The sequence below is a fragment of the Egretta garzetta genome, unplaced genomic scaffold, assembly GCF_000687185.1.
Source record: "Egretta garzetta isolate BGI_Z169 unplaced genomic scaffold, ASM68718v1 scaffold617, whole genome shotgun sequence".
In the NCBI taxonomy this organism is placed as follows: Eukaryota; Metazoa; Chordata; class Aves; order Pelecaniformes; family Ardeidae; genus Egretta; species Egretta garzetta.
Genome location: NW_009260188.1, coordinates 730,974 through 747,639, shown reverse-complemented (window position 1 = coordinate 747,639; position 16,666 = coordinate 730,974). Strand labels below are relative to the sequence as shown.

General features: G+C 40.8%; 1 protein-coding gene across 1 annotated transcript; it reads right to left on the bottom strand.

Moving 5' to 3' along the window:
* Positions 1-9,336: 9,336 nt before the first annotated feature.
* BTF3 (basic transcription factor 3) lies at positions 9,337-16,660 on the bottom strand. Its single transcript, XM_009642184.2, has 5 exons — positions 16,606-16,660; positions 12,606-12,719; positions 12,205-12,406; positions 9,954-10,010; positions 9,337-9,424 (listed from the first exon to the last, which is right to left on the bottom strand). Exons 1-5 carry the CDS (start codon positions 16,657-16,659, stop codon positions 9,378-9,380), a joined length of 474 nt encoding a protein of 157 aa, XP_009640479.1. The 5' UTR covers position 16,660; the 3' UTR covers positions 9,337-9,377.
* Positions 16,661-16,666: the final 6 nt, after the last annotated feature.

The window sequence follows — 16,666 nt, the reverse complement described above, 5'->3', positions numbered from 1 at the left end:
CATTTCTGATTAATTTTTATGACATCTTATGTGCAGAAGACCGGACTCCTGACACCGACCAATATGATCTCCAGAAGCCGTTTATTATACCTTTGCATACAGCTTTTATATTCTTCCAAGCCCCGTACACACGATCATGTATACTTTTGTAATTCGTACATACCACTGTCTATCTGACAAGCATATAAGCCTCCAGCTCACTCATTGGTTATTTCATTGTCATCATCTTATCCTAGTTGCGGTTACTGCTTCTCTACTCTAGCAACTAAGTTCCGTATACTAGCTAAGCATTTCCCCTTTAATAGCATTCCATCCTTATCAGGACTTGGATGTCCTCGTTCTGCTAGGAATTTATCCACACTTATGTATAGACATGCTATATAAGTACTCATAAGGAACAGAATTTCCTTTTCCTGTATTATTTGTGTTACAGGAAAATACTTCTAAGTTATGAATATTCAGTATCTGCTTTGCATTTTGTCTTGAACTTCAGCCAGCATTGAGTTAATTTATAGAAAATAAACTGACTAATTCTTAACTATTTCTTGGAAATGTATCCTAGAAAATGCATTTTTTTATTATATGGGAAGATAGAGGAATGTAGATTAAGACAGAAAAATGTAAAATTTCTTCCATCTTTTGGCTGCAGAATTTCAAGCAATTGTCAGATAGTCATCACCATGCATCCCATGGAAGTGAGTACAAGGGTGAAGACGATCACCTTCCAGAAGCCGTTTCCTGCATTAAGTCCCCTTTCTATAGCATAACATTATGCTAAGGCAATGAACGTGGAATTGAAGTTTTTCTGTGGCTCTTGTAAGGGCCCTGCCGGGAACATCCAGCAGTATTTCATAAGCTGTGATTCAGACACCCTGAGGAAAGCTTTGTCAGAGTTAGCAACTGGGGGCGGGGGGGGAAGTATGCAAAGAAAAAGCTTTACTCACTGGAAAAAATCACTGTCAAGAAAGCAGACAGTTGTCTGTTGATTATGCAATATTAACAGTACGCTTCACATACTTCGTGTTTCTCTGAGGCACAATGATGAATTTTTGCTTCTCTCTGTGTAAACAATTTCGGAGTTCAGTTTTCTTTGTTTACAGTGGTAAAAATTTTAAAGCCCCTGATTCAGCACTGATAAGCATTTTGAAGCGTCAGCCTGCTGGTTTTGTTTTGGCGAACGATTTCTGTAGCCTCTGATGGCGGGTAGAAGGCACCAGGTGACAGAAACATTAAATCTATGCATTTTCATCCAGACAGGATTCAGTCAAATGAGGCGTTAATCACGTACAATGCTAGCATTGCTATTTGCACATAAATTTGATGAGCACTTTGTAATACTCTTCCCTGTCTGTTCTGGTTTTCCCTGGGGTTGCTGCTACTAGTTTCACACTGTTACCTTCTTTGTTCATCTGCCTTGTACTTTGAACTCCCCACTTGTATTTCTGAGCCAGTTACAGAAAGCATCAGCCTCCTGCCAGACCTTCCCAGGGTAAAGCCTCATCTCCCCTCAGCCTCCTGTGGGTTTTTCCTCGGTATTAAAAAAAAAAACAAAAAACAACAAACATATGCGTCTATATATCTCAGTATCCTACACCTCCTCATGCTACACAGGGAGCCGGCGCCCACAGCAGGGAGCCAAGGGATCAAAGAAAGGCCCTTGACCTCCACCTTTTCCAAGATCCATGCGAGGTGATCACAGCTCCCCACTGCGGCACCAGAGGCAAACTCTGTCCCAGAAACCTGATGCAAGGTTTCCTTCGTGGCACTCTGTTTTCCAGAGGTTTCAGCAGTTGGTATCCCAACAGTATTCCTGCAGAAAGAAATACTATTACTCAATTCCCAAGAGATGGAAATCAGCCACTGAACTTTATTCTTACTTGGCTGAGAAACAACATAGACAAACTTCCACTTATGGCATGCACCACTTTTGGATTTCCAAAGCTGGTTTACTGTGCCTTGGTCCTACATTCTTCCACTAACCCTTAAGCAACCTTAAAGCTCAGCCGTTTAAACCCTGATGCTGCTACTTAACTCACAGCCTGAAGAGACAGCTGTAAACTAAGCCCAGAACTACTACTTACTTTCCACAACTGCTTCGTAACAGTACGTGGAACAAGAAGTGCCAGAAGTAGAGCAACCATGAAAGTTTATCCTAATTCTAGGTAACCTGTTCCGCCTAAGCAGTTCACATCCACAGCTGTAGGTAATCCCTAGCATGAATCAGATGCAACTCCATATTCTCATGAAACTGTAAAGGTTAAGGGATAGAAAAAAGAAAGACTGTATTTACTGGGATGATAGACTAAAATCTGTTCCGCATTTTTCACAAGGAAGCTGATTGTTACGGGCATTCCAGCAGCGCTTTTCCTGAACATTGTGGACCAGGCTTTTTTTCCTTTACAACAACAGTATAAATCACTGGAGTGCAGACACAGCCTGTCACTAGAATGATCATCATTAGTATTGTTATAGCAGTTCCGCTTGCACACACCTCCTGCTGTGCAGCACATAACACTTTCAGGAAGTACACTGCTCTGTCTGGCAATGAATGTGTAAGTGGGTGAATTAGGAAACCAGTCACTTGGAACTTTCAAGATCAAAGATATTGTTAGGGGTTAGTCCTAAGAATGACGTCTGAATAGATCTTTCTGGTGAGGTTGATTTGTCACCAAATTACACTAGTGACTCCAGGCATACAAGACTGTAAAGCACGTCAGTCACTCTTCAGCAGATGAGCAGTGACGAAGCCAGCCATGCACGCAGAAATCAATGGGGAAGGTTGCAGAGCCCAGCTGAAGGGAGATGTAAACTGGGCACAGCGACAGTGGAGTACAGCTGTGGGACTGCGCTATACAGCTCGTCCTTTTCCTGCAAGAGGAAACCTAAGTAATCTCTGAACAATCTTCTGAAAAGAAAATCCTGACCTGCATTGTGGGGAATATTGTTTTGATTCATTGTGTAAACCAACTGCACATGCTCCTTTTCTAGCACCGAAATCAAAACACAGCAAATAACAGCCGCATGACATGCTTTTCACAGACCACAAGTTTTTCTTGCACATCAGCACTTCTATTTCATAAACAGAAAACACAGCTTACAGGACAGTAGCATTTTCACACAAATTCTAGTACATATTGCTTGCAAGTATTTCAGGAGGACCTATCATACCATCCCATGGCTTGACTCAACCTTTCTATATTTTTGTCAGCTAGACCACACTGGATGATGTGCAGTCTGCTGGCAAACTTGATGTGCCAGCACTTAGCCAGGCTTCTAGCACAGTTGCAAAACAGGCAAGCTCTGGCTAGGCCCTATAAAACCCCTGCAACCTACATTAGGCTACACCTAGATTATCTTAAGTGTTATAACCTAAAGGACTCAAAATGCAGTTGCTTCTGAAAATGCATCACAAAAACAGCTTGCCTAGCTATTTTGCATCTGTGGTATAATGTCTGTCATGAGTACAAGGTTAAGTTCACAGGCATAACAACATTGCCATTGTGTCTAAAAAGGCTTTTGTTTAGAAGCGCTAAGCTTTTCTGCTCACATAAAATGTGAAGGTTTCAAGAAGATCCACAGCCTCCCAGAAAATATACTGGTGCAACCTTGAAGGCTCAATTCCCCCCTGGAGTTTAACTTACAGCCTGCCGACACAGTCCGTTTGTCAAATATACTGTATTTCCTGATGAAACCTGAGAGCTACAGAGATGGGACATAATTGAAAAAGCAAAAGTAAAAACAATTCCAGGTTTTGAAACAAATAATAGCGTTTAATTTTCAAGGTACAAACAAAATAGGGCAATGCTAAAATACAAGGAACAAATATAATGGGAGCAGAGGGTCTATTCTAAAAACATGAGAGGGCTGAGAGAGGGCTGACACACTAAAGCAGACTGACAATCTAGTCTACAGTTCCTGACAGAGGTCAGCGTAGACACCAGTGTATACGTGCACGAGGTCACATCTAAGCAAGTCTGAATTTTGTATGCTAGTGAAAGAAGATGACTCAGTGAATCCTGAGACCTGTAGGCTACCCCAGCTTCTACAAACAGTAAAACACACACACAAAAAATCTTAAAGATCCTCAGCCCTGGGTAGAAATTACTGGAGCATGAAATGCTGCAGATGTACATGGGGATTGTTCATCCAAATGCTGCTCCCAACACATGCTAAAGGCAATCCCCAGCTGCATGAGCTGGCTATGCTGGTTTCACATTGTTTAGGAACTTCCTTAAACCTGAAAGGAATGCACCATCTCCTGATGCCCAGCGCTAAGTGGTGCAAAGCAGCCAGAAGGGAAATAAATGAATTTTCACATTAACTCCCCGCTGCTGCTTTGGACACCAACTGTCTCAAGGACAAAAACTTGTAACAGATACATCAAATCAATAATCCATACTGTTACCTCTGCAACTGCCTGATGCAGTTGCTGGAAATAGCAGGAAAGCATAGCAGGACTAGCAACAGTTCCTGGAGCTGTGGCTTAAACCCCAAGTTCCTTCTATTTCAACAGCTACTTCCAACACCTTCAAATCTTATTGCAACATTTTAAACCCAGCGATAATAAGCAGGTGCAAACATTTGCCACAAGTTGTATGTTGGTTGTGAAGCAGGAGACTGCTCAGGCATCCATGGCTGAAATATTTAAGATTCCAGCCCTAGCCCACTAGACATTATTAACTCAGCTGCAGCTCCATTAACAACTGTAGAAGTCTCCAACCAAAGAAAGTAAGACTTGTTCAACTCAACTTCAGGTGTCTTCTAAAAACTGGGAGAGTAGGGCACAACCCACATCTACATTTTGCAGTACCAAGAAAAAAAAATGACCCAAAACCCACTACTCAACAGAAATGTAGAACAGTCCGTCAAGTGCAGCAGATACTTCCACCGTTATCTGCCAATATCCTGCACAGCACATCAAATCCCTGACTGCGTGAGAAAAGTGTTACCAATGTTGGTTATTGGAATCAAAAGCAAAAGCACTGTGTCACATGATCAAACTGACCTTTAACAAGCCCAGGATCCAAGTAGCAGTGAAATACCCTACAATTCTGCTTTCTGCCTACATAAGAAATAACAGACACATGCTATAAAAATAACAATTAGTGCTTATACCATTACAACACTGATTAACCTATGATTTGTTCAGATTCACTAGTAATGTAAAACGTTGGGCTGTAACTCACCTGTAAAGGTATTACTAATTCCTGCACGATACAAACGTTGTTAGAAGGGCTTTTTAATTTCCAGGATACCTTCACTGCAATATAAAGGCAACACACGTTGCATCTGTTAAATCTATTTCTCACCAAAAACCAGATTACAGCAAGACAATACACTGACCGTATTACATAAGCGGTCTTCCTTCTGTTCAGTAACATCATTCTCTAACAGTAACCCATGCATGAAGGCAGAATATTAACAGAGCAATGAAAGACTTTCATGAGGAAACTGCAAGTAGCTTACACTACCAAGAAACCCCAGCTTGAAGTTGATTAGAATACACAGAAATAGTTATACTCCTGGTTCACAGAGCTTCTAGATACATCCACTTTTCATCCGTCTGTGAAGTTACTGAGTTTGACTCACAGTCAAACTAATCATGATACTTGTTTGTGCTACAGACTGTTCACCTTAGCCAAGTAAGCTTGGCTCAGCTGCGCTGTCAGCTCCTTTTCTGTAAAAAAGGCTTCCTCCCAGAGTCCAATCTCTGTTACAGGTCAGGATCTTTCAACTACCACATCCAATGGAAAACATTCTCAGCAACTCACAAATTGCTGGATGTGGCCGAAACTACAGATCTGAAAAGGAACAAAGAACAGCTTAGAAAAATCAGGAGCCACATTCCATGTATTTATATAAGCTGCAGACATGCTGAGTACTTGTTAATACTTCAGAATACCTAGTTTTAAAACCTCTCTTCTTTACCTATACCACCATCTTGCCAGTCGCTTAAGGCTGCACTCTAATCATCAAGATGACTTCCCTGTAGGATTTCCTACCTGTGCAGAGTAGTAGCTCTCTGGTTTCCTAACTTGTCAAATCCATTCTCACCAAGAGGGTGATCAACCAGCTTCCCCGTTCTGGCTTCTCAATCACTCCCCCCCGCCTCCCCTGAAAAATACGACCTTCCCCCACCACCTGCAACATTCACACACACAAACTTTTTTCCTAGCCACTGTTCTGATCACATCCTGGTTTTCTTTTAATGCCTCCACTGCTTCTGGCAACAAAGACAAGCTATTTTCTGCCTTTCAAATGCCCTTTGTTACTCTGTCTGTACCATAAAGGGACATTTAAATTTTCAGCAGAGATACAGGAAGCCACTTCAGGGAAGGCAAAACATCTATATGATTTCCCACACAGAAAACACATTATTAGCGCAAAGTTTCATAGAAGTGAGAGCTACATGAACGTCCCACACACACAGTGCAAAGCAACATAGTAAGATAGAGAGGTATTGACTTGATACGTGAGGGTCTGAGCTGTGAACATTTTAAACCAACTCAAAAGATTTTACTTGCACTACTTGCACTATGCACTAATAACTATGAGAAATTCTCACTGGGAACGTTTCCTAAGAGACACAGCCTCAAACTCACAACTCTTCAAAAAAAAAAAAATCCAATCTATAATAATGCAAGATGCATTCTAGAGCTTTAAAAACAATGTTATTTTAAAACCATAGTAGGGAGCTTTTTATTTTTATATACATGCACACACAGCAGCTTAATAAAATACAGAGTTTCATCATCTTCCAAAAGGATTTGTTTTTTTTTTTAATTAGAATATACTAATCTTAAACCAGAGCAAAGCCCTTAAAGCATGACATTAAGTTATGAAGATATTTCTAAAAATCCGTTGCAAAAATTATGAAAAAGTCCTCGCTAGTACCCACAACTGCATTGGAGTCAAGCTGTTAAAGCCTGATGTGATAGAACCAGAACATTGCCTTAGCTTTCTAAAAATAAAAAGCCCAAACCAACCTCTGCTTCCGTATAAATGCAGGCATCTGTTTTTGTTTCTCCATTGCCGAAGATATTTAGAATGGAGATACGAAGGCCATTTTCCCTGAGCAAGACTACAGATATGAATCTGTAATGGCATAATTACAGTATGGGTACACAGAAGTTCAAGCTAACGAGAAACATCAACACAACGATTTTCAGTTTCTAGCAGTTAATGACAGACTAGGGAGACCATAACCAAACTTATTAAAAGAAAATAATCAGTGTTGAGTCCAGGACAGAGCATTGAAGTGTTAGACATGAAGACTAAACTTTCCAACAAGAGAACTACTTCCATTTAGAATCCATTATAACCCAGAACACACTTTGATCGTATCTTGATCCTCAGTCAGAGTCTGGGAATGCAGCGATACACCGGTACTTCCCGACTGGGAACATACCTAGCAGGCAGACTTCCACACATGCGCGTCACATGGCTGCTTATTGACAGATTAGCATTATTTTGCATTTCAAAGACACTGTTTTAGCAAGGTTCTTATTTTTTCAGCACCAGGTTAAGTCTCTTAATGGGGAAAAGGCAAACACTGCCTAGATCATCTAACCAAGATACCAAGTCATTTCATGAGGCAGAAACCAATAGGAAACATTTCGTAAGAGAGGGCTACAGTGGCCTAAATGAAGTATTTCTGAGGACTTACATATTCAAATCTCAGAAGGGAGAACACTTTGATTTCTCAAAAAAATCAGCACGCGTTTATTGACTTGACAGGTCACAGGAAACTGGTAAACAACTCCGTAGAATTCGGTTTTCACCTTTTACAGGGCAATTAGCTTAAAGTCACCACCCTCATTTCAAAACTCAAATTGCTTCAAATTGCAAAACTCAAATAGTTCAGTTTTTCTACTTTAATGCCACAATTCAGTGAAAGCAATTTTAATTTGAATTAATTCAGTGCTAAAAGTGTCATTTACTGGTAAAGTACTCGCAAACAGAGACAAGTGAACTGAAGTTGTTACTGTACATTCTTGCACCTGACTTCAGCCATGTCATGCTCACATCAGAGTGCTGTCTTACCTCAAACCACAAGAGTTGCACAGCTCAAACGAGTTCCTCCACTGTTTCCCAACAGCAACGACTTAACACCATGACAAACATGCCTGGCAAGTCAGACACAGCCCCACCTTTTCCCAGGCACAAGGAGAACTTTATGTTATGGCTCTAGCAAAATTTTACCCTGAATTTTATCCTGCACAAGTAAGGATGAATTTCCACTTCCAGCAGTATTTGCTCTGGAGAGAACCTTAGAAGGCTGGTAATTGAGTGCTCTTCCATCCTAGCTTAGCATGAAAGACAAAAGATTCCCAAACATGATGTTTAGCCCCCACCCCTGGAAGCTCCAGCTATGCAAAGGTCAGACCGAAATTTAAGAAGTCTTCCTTGTGCCCAAAAAACAAGTTCTCTTTTTCTCTGGAACGCACAAAAGCAATAGAAAGGACATATTCCTGAAACATCCAAGTAGTTAATAGATCTGAAGACACGAAATACAGACTTAATTAAAAGCCATTATCAATTCTATTAAGGATTTTTTCCCTTCCTATACTTCATTCCCCCCATGATCGATATTTTCAGGTAAGTAAAATTAGAATACTGGGAAGTATTATTTGACTCATCAGTTACGCCCTGGAAATATCTATTAAAAACTCCCTGAAGATAAAAATTTCCCATTAGTATCTAGTTCCCCCGAGATGCCAATAGCTTGCCACTGTTCTCAAGGCCAAGCAAAGTTCTCTCTCAATCTGCCCGTTTTATGTTATATTAAATCACCAATAATTACCTCTAGAATACAGATCTGTTCCTTAAATTCAGACTACAAAGTGACTTAGAGCATACATAGCTCTGACCCGCAAACACTCAGAACCCACCGATTAAGTCTAAAATGCTCCATTACACACAGAAAAAATTTTTTAGAAGCCAGTCTTCTAACACAGCAAAAGGAAGAAGCTCTGCAGAAAAGCAAGACATTTCATGATCTGTCATTATGGCAAATCTTTCCCCTGCTTTTCTGACAAGAATCCACACCAGAAAGTTTCTTTTTTATTTTTATTGTATGCCAAAGTTCATTAAAGACGGGGTTTTGCTTGTATACAAGTTACTCAAAAATTGTGTCTAGGCAGAGATTTGTTAGCAATCTGACTTATTTCAAAGCATAGGTTTGTTCAACCAGGCCACAAAAATAATATTGTGTACAAGCAGTAACTAAAAAGCTGCAGGTTCAAGGAGTTTCCAAATATCACAGATCTTGAGATCTCATCAGGAAATAAAAATAAAATCAAAGCAGTCACAATATAAAATAGCAGCTCCATGTAGCTTTTTCAAGTTTTAACTTTATTCAGAACGTGACACTTAGTTCAGTTTGCCTCATTCTTTGAAGCTTCATCGAAGTTTTCAACAAGATCTAGAAAAAGAAGAATGTTGAAATTAAAGTCTGACCCACTTACGCTTTGCTAAATGTTTTGGTTTTGTGAGGTTTTTCTTCCTCAAAGTTCTACTTCATATCAAGTCCTTGCAATATAAAAAACTTTCAGCTTATAAAATACAGACCAAATAACTTAAGAGCTTTATGGTTCACTCTTCTTGCTCAACCAAGTAAGTTTTTAGATGGTTCATTACAAAGCACAATTCTACAAGCATTTACCTTCACTGTACCCACATGGGCAAAGTAATATTGAGAAGGCAGTTTCTTCTCACCCTTCTTATTGAATATTAAATAATTACCCTAGCCACAGCTACTACTTTTACACAGGACAAAAATGCTAGCTCAAACCAATAGTGTCTCATGGTGTCTGAAAACAATGAAATAACCTGCTCACAGAAATTCTGTGACAGCGAGTGACTAGTCAATACATCCCTGCCCCAAACTTATGCTACACGTTATTGCTCAGCAAAATTCACTTCCTTTTCCTCCACTGCATGCTTGTTCTTACCTGGAACTTCATCATCATCATCCTCACCAGTAGCAAGTGGTGCTTTTCCATCCACAGCTGAAAGAGCAAATAGTTCAAAAGCATCAGTCAAGCTCACCACAGGCATTGACTACTATATTGACTATATTGACTACTCAGTGTTTTTCAAGGTTTATGTATTTTATATCAGCAAGTTTTAAGGACAATAAAGGATCTTATGATCCTAGGCCTTCAGCAAAAACTAAGGTGTAATTGTGAGGCTGCAGGCAGACACATGTGACTAGACATGCATATTATTGTTCCCTGGCAAAGTCAAGAGGAATATGGAACTGGATGCACAATTTTACACTTAGGTAGCTGAGGTAACCATGTGTTCTGGTCCACATGTCCGCTGACTCAGTAATTTCTTAATCATTCCCATTGTATTTGCCAGAGCTAGCGTGACTTAACCACGTCCACTGTAGCAGACCAATGAGCATCTGTGAAACTGCAGCAGTATCACGCTAAGAATGGTCCCTGGGTGCCTGTGCCACTACTTTTACTGCTATTCTTAGCGGTACTACCAAGGGTAAGCTGTCTCATGCTCTACCAGTTTTATCCTCATTAATCCTTCTTGGTTTTCAAGAAAAGCATAAGGAAAGAGACAGATTCATACTAGACCTGTATCCTGATTTAGAGAGAACCAAAACAGACGAATGCATAAACTTTGGTCTGAAAGGCCTTGGGACAAGTCACCACTAACCCTCCTTTTGTTTTTTAACAGCAGAAAGCTGTTACAGCTTAAGTGCATCTTAGTGTCAAATACAACATTTTAAAAGCAAACCATGTTATTTCCTCCTAAATTGTCTGCATTTTCTCTCATCCCCAAGACCAGACTCAGTTTACTTTAGCACCTGCAAATGCAATCATCACAGGCACTTCACTCTTCAATGTCAGGCTTCCAAATCTAGCAGACAATGCTGAATGGAAAGTTTTGTGCAACTATTCTGGCATCCACCCAAACTGGAAAGGAATAGCCATTTACTATGTCATACAAAGCAAGCACTTTAAACAAGCTTCCCTAATACTAAAACTGCATGATTTAGATTATCCAGAATATATCCTCCTTGTTAGGAGAAGAGAGATCTTAGGGGACTATTTTAAATCCTTCAAGTTTTTTTTTTCTTTCCAGCCCTGCTAACCACCACAAGGAAGCCACACAGGTGATGTTAGGAAGGAAGGACCTGAGCTCCATGGGGAAAGAAGCAGTTTAGCCTACTTCCTGAAGATAACTTCCAGCAGGATTTTTTCAGTGGAAAGTTGACAGGAGGGGAAGTATATAGAGGCTGTCTCATGGGCAACAAAGCATGAACAAAACCAATATCACAATCAAGTTCAGAACTACCAGAAACAGGACACAAGGATACACTTCTTCCATTTTCTCTGTACTTAGGATGTTCCATACCTTGGAAGGAATGGGCTTAAGATATTTCAGGAAAGTAGGAAGACCATACATGCAAGACACGAGGAATATTCCTAGTATCAACAAGCCTGTCTTTCACTCCCAATTTTCACTCTCCAGCAGCAGCACCTTTTCCAAACACCACATACTTAAGTTCCTCCTCTATTTTTCCCACACAGTTTTAGGAAGAACAAGCGTTCGTGTTCTTTTACTAATTTAAGGATGAAATAGCAAGTTGGTGTATCTAGCTAAATGCTCATGTCAGTCCTGTTTTCTACACTGTTCTACACACAGAGAAATTATAACATACTTCCTTACAAATACTGTGTAATTGCCTCCACAGCTATCAAAAAGCCGATGCAAGAAACCTTCACCATGCCTGTGAGGCAGCAAAGCAGTTACTAGATGTCTGTCCTCAAGTCCCTTTCCCCATTACTTATGTTTCCATTCAAAGTGTCAAAACAGGCACACTCAGCATTAATCTTTTTTTGAAACCTAGCTCTTCCAGAGTAACTCATCTACCTAGCTTTAATGAATGAGGTATGTAAAAATATGGTAGCCACATCAAGAAGTAAAACTACCATGACATCAAGTTCAGCTACAGCTTTCCAGTCCTAGACCAGCTGCAGGATATGCTGACAGGTGCCGCTGCTTTATTTGGTTATACTCGCCGTTGGATTCGAGCTATAAATAAGATCTAAGAGTTCCATTTCTTTATAAGCATTTTATAATATGCTTGCAGACAGCAAGAGTGCACTGAATTTCACTGCTGCTATACAAATAAGCCTCACGTCAGCTGCCAGCATGAAATGCATTCAAGTTTCCACTTACATTGCTTGGGTAGGGCTTCTGCCAATCTCCTCAGGCTGGTTAGACTGTCAGCTCCAAGCTGATTTAAGATGCTAGGAAGCATTTCTGTCAGCTGCTTTGTCTCAGCATGGCCGGTGATAGTGAAAGTGTTAGCAGCCAGAGATGCCTGAACTTTAGGGTTATTGAAGTGAATGACTGTTCCTTGGTTGGTAAACATGTTTACCTGCAAGAAAGAAAAAAAAATCAGTATTTGAGGCGGTTTAGCAAGACTTTTCTATCTAACAGAAAGTTGAAGTTCTTAAAGCCCATAAAGACCTACTGATAATTTACAGATGAGTTTAGGATGTTACTTACCAGGATTTTTATTTTGGTACATTTTATATTTTTATACAGAAAAGTATTTTTTCCTTTGAAGCAATTACCTCTTCAATTCCAGAAATATTGTTGACTCCTAGTTTCTTCAAAGAAAACTGAAGTTTCTTGTCATCTGCTGTAGCTGTTCTGTGGACAACCTTCTTCTTTCTGCGGGCAGTACCCTTTGCAAAAAAAAAAAAAAAGTTACAAAGAAATACTCCAGTAGTTCTTCACAAACTCTACTCAGAGGCGTATAACAACTCTGCAGCCATCTACAAATCAACTTGGCATGCAAAGTTCCACTCTGTGTCACACAGCACACAACCCCACCCCTCCGACTGCATTGCAGCAGTCTTTCCCTTGCTCTAAGGCAAGCTTTGCATGTCCTGTGAGAAGTGTGAGGTTTTAGGAAGCAATGCACCAGAGAATGTTTATTGTACAATTCTTACAGGGATTCTGCAGCACCTTAGAAAAGAAAATTTGTAAGTTTACCCTCACCTGTTATCACAGGCATAAAACCGAAGAATGAGCACAGTTTTAGGTAATTTATGATGCTTATGAATTTTTCCTTAATTACCTTTCTTAAATTGTAGCCAAATTTTTATCTGTCAGTCAAAGGCTATAAGTTACCAGCACATCATTAACAAATCAATATGAGAAAACTTAAAATACTCAAATTTTAGTCCCAACAGACATCTCCCATCTGATGGACTTACACATACATACTTAAAGAACACTTATTTTCCAGAAATATTTTATAAACATGTTTTTAAAAAAACTTCTACGTATTATTCCAGACCACCCCTGTTTAGAAAGCAAAACAAGCAAAGGTTAAGCTCCCCTACAGACATGAAGCTCTAGATTACTTCAGGGAAATAACTGTCCCATATTAGGAAGATACCTATACCTACGAAAAAGCAGAAAGTGTCCTTCTAGAATTCCTTGCATAATCATAACGCTTCAGTAAAATATGACATAAAATGTCCAGGAACAGGTGAAACTAAGCTCCTTTTTGACACACTGTAGCTACTAATCTAAGTCCTCCTACTCTGGTTGCCCATCTGCCACATGCTAGCATAAAAGAATGTGCTGCTGCCCAGCTGTATAAATGGCTGCAATACCTTTTGAGTTAACTGGTGGAAGACAGAAAACTGTCTGGACACTAACACATAACCATATCTAACATAATCATTACAAATAAGGAACGTTAATGACAAATTCACATGAAAACTAACACTTGGAAGGCTACAGCTCAAAAGTTTAGTCATTTGTCTAGAAAGCTTGACATTCATTCCCTGCTACTGTCAGGTTAGTGCACACTGCAATTTGAAAACTACTAATATAATAGAACTGACTTTATTTTGTAGTACCTTGACTACCCAGGAACTGAGCTACATTAGGTATACATTAAGTCTCTCCAGCCAAAAGACCTCTCAATTAATTTCAAAAAATGTCGTCTTGAATCAAAAGCTATGTAGGAACATGCACCTCCTTTTTACCCTTATTAAACACAGACATCAAACTTGAGACAATTTGAGTTTCATTTAAATAAGCAGCTGCTGCTTTCATCTCCGCATGCTGAGACATACTGTTTGCACCCCTCTACTTCTATATTCAAGAGGAGTGGCTACAGCAGGCCACTAATGGAACAGTACAGACTCATCTGCCACTCCTCTAAAAAGGTTTGGAAGAAGAGCCATGACATTTACCTGTAGCAATATTCTACACAAAACTCTCAAATTGCACGTAACAAAGTATTACCATAGCCCTCGACCTAAATATAATATTTAGCTTATTTGTAAGATCTACAGCCTTGCATCATGAAAAATCTTCCAGCAGAGGCAATGTGCCACCTTTTCTCAGAAGGAGAAGTGACTCTTCCCCCTTTGCCTCTACCACACCCATCTCAACTTATATGGTGACAATGCCATGAAGAATCCCAGTAATAATTTCCAGTTATAAAACAAATTAAAAAAGAGTCAAGTTCAGGCATTCAAAGTATTTCACAAGCCAATTTTAAAACTGAATGACAGCATCACCAGCATACCCTAAGCTTTGCTTAATGTCTCCAAAAGACCTATATTGACCAGAGCTGCACGAGCTGTCACCTGAGTGCATGTTCTTATGTAACAAACATTAAAAGCCTCTACAGTCAATACACACAGTCATCAATATAATGCAGCAGTTCTCTGCTTAACTAGTAACCCATACAAAGAATACACAAAATCACTAAGCCAGCTAATTACTACATTAACCCTGATTTAACGTTGCCTAGATCTCCAGCTAAAGGCAAAAAAAATTCAACACAGGAATGAAAACTCCTGGGAACACTGTCAGCAAGAGTTCTGTTGAGTAGTTTGTATTCTAAAATATTGTGTGCACACTTCCTCAGGTATAAAAAAAAAAAAATCACTAACAGAATCTTGCCTTAAAACTGACACTGCAATCAAAATGTTTACTAGCATATGACTCTTTGCTGGATAAAAAAGTGGCTGGATGGTCAGGCCCCTAGGGTGGTGGTGAATGGAGTTAAATCCAGTTGGCAGTCGGTCACAGGTGGTGATCCCCAGGGCTCAGTGTTGGGGCCAATTCTGTTTAATATCTTTATCAATAACCTGGATGAGGGGACTGAGTGCACCCTCAGCACATCTGCAGATGACACTAAGATGGGTGGAAGTGTTGATCTGTTGGAGGGCAGGAAGGCTCTGCAGAGGGATCTGGACAGGCTGGATCAATGAGCCGAGGCCAACTGTGTGAGGTTTAACAAGGCCAAGTGCCGGGTCCTGCACTTGGGTCACAACAACCCCATGCAACTCCTGAGCAGCTGGAAAGCTGCCTGGCAGAGAGGGATTTGAGAGTATCAGTCAACAGCCAAACGAGTATAAGCCAGCAGTGTGCTCAGGTAGCCAAGAAGGCCAACAGCATCCTGGCTTCTATCAGGCATAGCATGACCAGCAGGAGTAGGGAAGTGACTGTGCCCCTGTACTCGGCACTGCTGAGGCTGCACCTTGAATACTGTGTTCAGTTTTGGGCCTCTCACTACACGAAAGAAGTTGCATTGCTGGAGTGTGTCCAGAGAAGGGCAAGGAAGCTGGTGAGGGGTCTGGAGCACAAGTCTGATGAGGAGAGGCTGAAGGAACGGGGCTTGTTTAGCCTGGAGGAGTCTGAGGGGAGACCTTATCGCCCTCTACAACTGCCTGCCAGGAGGCTGTAGCGAGGTGGGTGTTGGTCTCTTCTCCCAAGTAACAAGCGATAAGAGGAGAGGAAATGGCCTCAAGTTGCACCAGGGGAGGTTTAGATTAGATATTAGAAAAAATTTCTTTCCTGAAAGGGTTATCAGGCTCTGGAACGGGCTGCCGAGGGAAGTGGTTCAGTCCCCATCCCTGGAGGTATTTAAAAGACAGGGAGATGAGGTGCTTCGGAACTTGGTTTAGTGGTAGAGAGGTATGGTTGGATTCAATGATCTTAAAGGTCTTTTCCAACCAAATGATTCTATGGTATGCCTATATTCAACAAACTTTTTTATTTTCAGATTGTAAGTAATCACACAGCTACATAAGTTCAGCTGTTGAAATAAAATGAAAAGGTCTCCTGAGCATGTTATTCTACAATTACAAGAGTAAGACAAGTACAGAATTTCCAACGTTGTCCTAAAAAGCAAAAAACCAGCCAGGCAAGTCTTAAAGATTTGTGATGAGAGTTTGGAAGGTAACCCTCTATAATCTGTTAGGAAAACTATACCCGAGCTAGCTTGCTGTAAGGTCTGCTCAGTTCAACTCCTACATGCCTTCTGAAATAGCCCATACAAAAACACAGGCTGCAAGCCTGCTGTAGCATACTGTAACAAACCCAAACAGAAAACGCTGGAGGTTCAGCTACCACATACGGCTTCTCCTGAACTGATTCTAGAGATCCCTGCCCACAGCACAGCTTCCCCCGAGGGCAGTCAAGCCAACCTGAGAGTACCGAGGGCTGCTCCCGCCCCAGTTTTCAGGACCCCCTGTGCCAGGTTTGGTGTGCGCACAGGGACGCGTGGTCCCGAGGGCAGGGTGGGGAGGCGGCTCCTACCTTGCCGCCGATGCGCACTTGGGCCTGCAGCTTGGCGAGCTTCTCTTGGTTCATGATTGTT

Bases quoted from the DNA above. Each gene is read 5' to 3' on its own strand.
- BTF3 (XM_009642184.2), bottom strand. From the start codon at position 16,659: ATGAACCAAGAGAAGCTCGCCAAGCTGCAGGCCCAAGTGCGCATCGGC. The intron at 12,720-16,605 runs GTAGGAGCCGCC...TTTTTTGCAAAG, and splicing joins AAGTGCGCATCGGCGGCAAG to GGTACTGCCCGCAGAAAGAA. The intron at 9,425-9,953 runs GTAAGAACAAGC...TTCTTTTTCTAG, and splicing joins TGATGATGATGAAGTTCCAG to ATCTTGTTGAAAACTTCGAT.